This window comes from Alosa alosa, chromosome 21, assembly GCF_017589495.1.
Source record: "Alosa alosa isolate M-15738 ecotype Scorff River chromosome 21, AALO_Geno_1.1, whole genome shotgun sequence".
Taxonomy (NCBI): domain Eukaryota; kingdom Metazoa; phylum Chordata; class Actinopteri; order Clupeiformes; family Clupeidae; genus Alosa; species Alosa alosa.
The window spans coordinates 19,889,851-19,897,350 of record NC_063209.1 but is presented as its reverse complement, the minus strand read 5'-3'; the positions used below and the strand labels follow the sequence as shown (position 1 = coordinate 19,897,350).

Here is a 7,500-nt window from a genome sequence, read left to right as displayed (position 1 = left end):
TCTTACACTACTATGCACTATACTCCCTTATCTTACACTACTATATATTATGCACTATACTCCCTTATCTTACACTGCTATATATAATGCACTATACTCCCTTATCTTAGGCTACTATATATTATGCACTATACTCCCTTATGTTACGCTACTATATATTATGCACTATACTCCCTTATCTTACACTACTATGCACTATACTCCCCTTATCTTACACTACTATATATATTATGCACTATACTCCCCCTATCTTACACTACTATGCACTATACTCCCTTATCTTACGCTACTATATATTATGCACTATACTCCCTTATCTTACACTACTATGCACTATACTCCCTTATCTTACACTACTATATATTATGCACTATACTCCCTTATCTTACACTGCTATATATAATGCACTATACTCCCTTATCTTAGGCTACTATATATTATGCACTATACTCCCTTATGTTACGCTACTATATATTATGCACTATACTCCCTTATCTTACACTACTATGCACTATACTCCCTTATCTTACACTACTATATATTATGCACTATACTCCCTTATCTTACACTACTATGCACTATACTCCCTTATCTTACACTACTATATATTATGCACTATACTCCCTTATCTTACGCTACTATATATTATGCACTATACTCCCTTATCTTACACTACTATATATTATGCACTATACTCCCTTACCGCCTGCCTCTCCAGCATCTCCTGCTTGCGCTCCCAGTCGGCCAGCGAGCGCACTATGTTGTCCTGGGGGGCGGCGGTGGTCGGGGGGGCCACGTTCCTCGTGGGTGAGGGGGGGACGGGCGGGGCCGGGGAGTGGGGTGTCAGGGGGGCCACCGTCTCCTCCAGGATCTTCTGCTCCTACATCGCCAGAGGCAACCAAACCCAGCTCAGTCAACACAAACTCAAAGCATCACAGTCACCATAACAATCCACTTAACTCAGAGCAACTAACAGAAAACACACTTCTATATCCTTTTGAAAACAGCATACAATAGATCACAACGATCTATAACAACAACTCCAAAGACTATAGTAGAAGTGATGTAAACAGATCATCCACATGCAGCTTACAGCACATCCAGATGCAGTAATGTAGTAACATCAATAACAAAACCACTAACTAAAACATTATGTTCCCATTTTCAGACTTTCAGACATGATGCACATAAAAGGCTTGTATCAGGACACGACGTCTCCGTGAAATGAACCAATGACCTTCATTTTCCAGATCTTTTTTCTTTTATTCATCCTGCCCTCCTTTATTCATCCTTTCTTTCCATCCTGTGAGGTCATCCCACAGGAAGTGCTATGTAAGGGAGGAGACAGGAAACGTGGTGCTGCGGGGGTGTGGTGCTCACCTCCTCATGGAACTTCCTCTCCTCCTCCTCCACTTCCCTCTGAGCTCGCTCCCACTCCTCTTTCAGCTTCTCCTGCTCACGACGGTACTTTTCCTGTAACACACACACGTGCACGCACACACACACACACACACACACACACACAAAAGCATGCATCCATGTTCACACACACACACACACACACACACACACAAAAGCATGCATCCATGTACACACATACATACACACACACACACATTTGCATCAACAGACACACACATGCACCCATGTATACTATAAACATCTTTTAACATCTTTTATTAACTGTGTACTGGGTAAATGCCATACATGACATACATTTAAAGAGAGAAGTAGACTGTCTCGTTGTCTGACACTACACATCTTAGCACACATGCTAAATTAGCTCTACAGCTGGACACAGGCTTCCACCTTCCTAAAGCTCTACAGATCAGCTGCTTTTAAAGTGACCTCTCGCTGCAGCTCCCCTTTCAATAAAGTCTGGTTCAGGAGCCAGTGCGAAAAGGGAACAAAGCGCATTGCAGTTCAGCTAAACATTCAGGCTGGGCTGCACAAGAGGAGGCAGGATGTGAACAGTGTTAGTGGAAATCTGTGGACAGGCACAGGGAAAAGAAACGCTCACATACCTGCATGCAGATACATGTATGCTACTCTAAGACAAGACAATACAGAATGCATGCAAGGTCACAGCAAGGTCACAGCAGGGGCCAAGAAGGCCAGGGTTCAGACACTCCCACCTAACACACACACTCTCTCACTTTCTTTCTCACAAACTTTCTCTCTCTCTCTCTCTCTCTCTCACACACACACACACACATACACACACACACACACAACAGGAGGTCTGTGGTGAGTTACAGTCCATGCAGGTCAAGTGATTTTGTGATGGCAAGCTAGAGGTGCACACCTGGGCTAATGCTAGCTGTTGTTGGATTAGCTGTGAAACAGGCTGCAATCAAGGTGGTGTCCCAGGAGTTGCTGTGTAACAGCCTCCTGTCAATCAGTCAAAACCATGCCAGTAGCCTAACATCGAGCAACATCAGGCCCTAACTTTAGGATGCCCACTAAAATTAACTCATGCTAATCGCAGCAAGCTTAATATTACTTTAGTTATAGCCTGAACGACATCAACATGTATTTCTCTCAAGAAACTTCCCATCAGTTCCAGGTTAATGCAAGGCAGGCAAAAGTAGATTGGATGAAAAACTGCTCGGTGGCAAGCACTGCTCAAACCGCGGCTTAGCCGGATTGTTTAGCGTTAGCAATTAGCGTTAGCGTGCCACTGCTGTACCTGAAGCATGCGCTCCTGCTCTCGCTGCCACCTTTCCTGACGTCTGCGCTCCTCGTCTGGGTCCCATGACCACTGGTCGCCCCGCTTGACCATACTCAACACCGTGGGTGGGACCTGATGCCGTCCCCATGCATTACCAGCAATAACGCACGCACACACACACACACACACACATACACATACACATACACACACACACACGCACACATACATACATGCGCCAAAGAAAAAAAAGGAAGAAAGAAAGAGACACAAACAAAGATAGAAAGAAAGAAAGACAGAAAGAGAGAAGAAAAAAGGATAGAGTTGGTCTAAGCTACAACTATCATGCTAATGGTATGGTTCTTACAGGTGGATGGGATAATGAAAAGAGATAAATAAAAGGACTTTTGGGGTGGTGATCATTTTGCCTCTTCATCTGGCCATTGCAGTGTTTTGTCCTTATTTGTTTTGTTTATCTCAAATCAAAATGCATTCAAATTCACAGATGCATGTTTTAGTGGTAATTAACTTGCTTTGATATAAAGATTATTAACTCTACTGGTGTTGTATTACAAAATGATTCTTTTTTACACAGAGCCAGATGAGACACAGTGTAAAATCCCCTGTCCTGAACCTTCAAAGGGTGAGTCTATGATTAAAATAGAGACTGAGGAAGCGGCTCAGAGTTACTTACACTTATATCACTAGGCTCCTGGACTGGACTGTCTGTGGGGGGAAAGAGAGAGAGATAGAGAAAGAGAGCGAAAGAGAGAGAGAGGTAGAGAGAGAGATTTGAAGTTTGTAGTTTAGTTTGGCTTAGCTGAATAAAAACCGAATGGCTAACAGAGGTAAATGTGTGACTAGGAATATGTGATCTTCTGAAAAACAAACTGAATTGAAGGTGAACGTGTCAGTGTTAAAAAATAAGCTTGTTAACATATTAACTGAATACCTTGCTTCAAACCTCAAACTTGTGGTCAAACACACAAGATGGCCGAACACAGGGATAAAATGGCTTTGCCAAGTCATGGCAATGATTATGGCCAAAACCAGGGTAATTCACCATGTCACACACAGAGGTCATTTGTGAGGAAAGCACACTCTTGGACAGGGGAGAGAGTAGTCAGTCAGAGGAGGAAGGAGGCGTGGAGAACTCATGTCATGTTAGAGGCAGGTGGAGGAGTCACACTTAAGCCACACGGCCAATGGCGAAGCACTGGGACTTCTTTGGGGGCTCAGCGAATCACTAAACGGTTTACCTGGAGGAGCGAAGAATTCCCAGCGCAACTTAGGATTAGGCGAGGCCAGTGGCGCGCTGGCAGAGCTATAAAGCTCTACAGCGCCACCCAGAGGGAGAAGAGAAGCAGGACACAGACTAAGACTTCAGATGTGAAAGTGAAAGACCCACCAGACCACACCTGTGCATGTATACAGCCTTAACCTTTACACCACTACACCTTTGTTTTGGACGGAAAACAAAAATGTTTAATTTTCTAAAAACTTGGGGATTTAGGTGATTAAAGCACATTCATAGTTGGTTATAGTATGTTTTGTTGGGCTCAAAAGTCTACATATCATGTGTGTGTGTGAGGAAACCAAGGGAATGAAACACTTTAGGCATTGCTAACATTTCTTGAGTTCCTGGTCAGTAGTCTTTAAGAGCCTCAGAGGACCTGTGTACGTGGATGCACATCTGCGACACCTGGACACTCACCTGTCGATGAGGACGCACAAGGAGGCCTGACCAGAGGAGCAGCGAGATGAGACGTCTCCAGCTGATTCACTGTCTCAACCATCTAGCCAATCGGAAAAAAAAACACACACACACACACACACACACAAACACACACACACACACACACACACACACACACACACACACACACACACAGATTAAGTACACTCATAGACATTCTTTTTAGATAGACAGAATGTGTATTCAAGATCACCTGTCTTATTTGTGATTCTTCACTTCTTTTTCTCTATTAACTGTTGCCCAGAGTTAGGTTGTGTCCTAATGTTGTGAAATATCCCTGAGTAATGAACTCAATCCACACTGTGGACTGGTTGGAAATATTTGTTGAGCCACTGGAGATAAGCCTTTGTCATACTTTACGGGCTTTGTTCCTAACATCTAATACTAAGATTATAGTTATATAAGTATAAGTATATATATACTCTTTTGATCCCGTGAGGGAAATTTGGTCTCTGCATTTATCCCAATCTGTGAATTAGTGAAACACACTCAGCACACAGTGAACACACAGTGAGCACACACTAATCCCGGCGCAGTGAGCTGCCTGCAACAACAGCTGTGCTCGGGGGAGCAGTGAGGGGTTAGGTGCCTTGCTCAAGGGCACTTCAGCCGTGCCTACTGGTCGGGGTTCGAACCGGCAACCCTCCGGTTATAAGTCCGAAGTGCTAACCAGTAGGCCACGGCTGCCCCCCCCCCCCAAAAAAAAAAAAAAAAAAAAGTTTGAAAGTTGATCCTGACTGAGACCTGAGAGGGCAGCTCTGGACTCACCTGTGCTGGGCTTTGGTGGTCAGGCGCTGATCCAGGACCTGTGGGATCTGGAGTCGGGGCTGTGGTGTGCAGACCAGGTACTGTAGTGCAGGTTGTCTTGTCTAAGGACACACAGATCTCTTTGTTCATTATGTATATGGTATTGCATTGTTATCCTATCGTATGAATTAGCCAGGGAGAGGGACCCAGAAAGCTAAATGATTCAACATTCATATTGCAGCCGATATCTGACAGACATGTTTCTTGTTAAACAACAACAACAACACATTGCATTTATATAATGCTTTTCAAGGCACCCAAATCACTTAGGGGGAAACACAACATACATCGTTAAATACCATTTTGACTACTGGTACATCCTATCTTGCCTATGTTGTGATATACAGTACAACACCCAGAGGGACTTCCTGTTCAGGTTGTGTGTGATTCCCACCTGTGGTCCGGCTCTGCTCTGTCTCTGGTAAGGGCTGGCTGCCGTTCTCGACCAATGGGATGGCTGCTGGCTCACTCTCGACCAACGGAATGGCTTCTGGCTCACTCTGCAGCTCCTGCGGGATGCAGGTTCACAAATACGGTTGTCATGGAAACAGTCATACCACCAGAGCCGGAACCTTGTGAGGCAAAGCTGCTACTGGGCAAATTTAGATGTTTTAATTACTGGAATTTATTTAGAAACACTAGGATGAAAAGGATTGCAAAAGTTTTATTTTAACATAAACATAAACTGTGATCATACATTTTAGACTTTTTGTTCTGCGAGGCGCAGTTCTTGGATGTAATTACTTAATGTTTATGAAATCACTGTCCCTCGAGACAAACTCATTTACATGCAGCTCCTGTTTTGCCGTTGCTCTAGTAGTCCCAACTTTTCTTCTCCTCAAATATCTGAAACATTCTGTCATTCTGTTGAAATGCTACAGACTTAAAGGGACACCAGGCAAGCTTGATGCTTTTTCTCTACGAAACTCCCCCGCTCGGTCTGAAGCTCTTTTCCTTGTCTTTGCATCTTCCGTCAAGGGTTTTCGCTGCTTCTTCGCCGGCTCTGCCATTATACACACGCTTTGTAACAATCGCTAGCTTTAATTAGCCTGCCTCTATGCTGTATGCAGGATGTAAACTGATCCTTCTTCGGTCAGCGGTAATGATACACTGAACTTGGGTAAGCGGATATTCTTCCTACAGGCAGTAGGTGCGGGCGAGAGAGTCTTCATTCGCCCTGTAATGAGTCATTTAACCATATACCGACTTACGAAGATGAGTAATTAACACGAAAACATTGCCTGGTGTCCCTTTAACTATCTTTTCAAAACACTTTTCTTAAAAGGGAATTTTCATATTAAGAAAGGCAATAATTCGCAATCAAAACATAGATCATTGTAGGTTGTTGATCTAAAAAAAGGCTTAATGTCAGTACAAATGCAGTGGTCTGTAAAATGACTAGTGACTGAACCAGTGGATTTGATGTGTGACACTCGTTAAGTGTGACTGACTGACTGACTGACTCTGAGGCAGAGACATGGAGGCAGAGTGAGTGAAGAAGCTTTGGTGTGAGTTACTGCTGAGGGGAGACCTGACTGTGTTATATTCACACTGAGAGGATAGAGAGGTGTAGGCATAGAACTGATCTACAAAACAGCTATAAAGGGCAGTAGGCCAACTGCAATGGGCACTTAAATGAATGAACTAGCAGATTTGGTTTGTGCTAGTGCTGAAGTGAGAGCTAACCGTAGGCAGAGATGTGGGTCTGCTGGGTGTTGTCTTCTCTGGACTCTCAGGCTGCTCAAGTGCATCCTGGGATTGTGGAGGACCTCCCTCGTCCACGTCCTGGCGTTCAGGCGCTTGCCATTGGCTCGCTGTTACTAGTGACGACTCCTCCTCCTCCTCCTTCACCGGCGCCTCCTCCGAAGGCCTCTCCTCCTCGGCAGCCTTCCCAGAGATCCCTGGGGCAAGTGCGTCACCAGGAAGGCCAGCGTCTGGAGTGTGTGTGGGAGACACGTGTGTCGAGGTGTGTGTGGGGGAAGCCTGTTTAGAGGTGTGTGTGGGAGAAGCTTGTGCTGAGGTGTGTGTCGACGAGGCTTGTTTCGCAGTGTGTGTGGGAGAAGCTTGTTTCGAGCCGTGTGTGGGGGAAGCTTGTTTCGAGCCGTGTGTGGGGGAAGCTTGTTTCGCAGCGTGTGCTGGGGAGGAGGGCGTCGAGGCAGAGGAGGTCGTGACTCTGGACTCTGGCGCCTCCGTGTCATTTGACGAGGGGCAAGGGAGAAACTGCAGGGGAGAGGGGCTGTCCTCTCGTCCATCCTCTGGTCCATCC

The 7,500-nt window shown here is 45.1% G+C and overlaps 1 protein-coding gene across 1 annotated transcript in view; it reads right to left on the bottom strand.

The window, feature by feature from the left end:
- limch1b (LIM and calponin homology domains 1b) overlaps positions 1-7,500 on the bottom strand; it is a 119,871-nt gene that overhangs the window by 6,962 nt on the left and 105,409 nt on the right. The window contains 9 exon segments of the mRNA XM_048232195.1: positions 704-880; positions 1,381-1,473; positions 2,690-2,803; positions 3,366-3,397; positions 3,931-4,005; positions 4,386-4,467; positions 5,196-5,296; positions 5,629-5,743; positions 6,921-7,500. The exon segment at positions 6,921-7,500 is cut by the window's right edge and continues 74 nt beyond it. Coding sequence (XP_048088152.1) covers positions 704-880; positions 1,381-1,473; positions 2,690-2,803; positions 3,366-3,397; positions 3,931-4,005; positions 4,386-4,467; positions 5,196-5,296; positions 5,629-5,743; positions 6,921-7,500 — 1,369 coding nt within the window.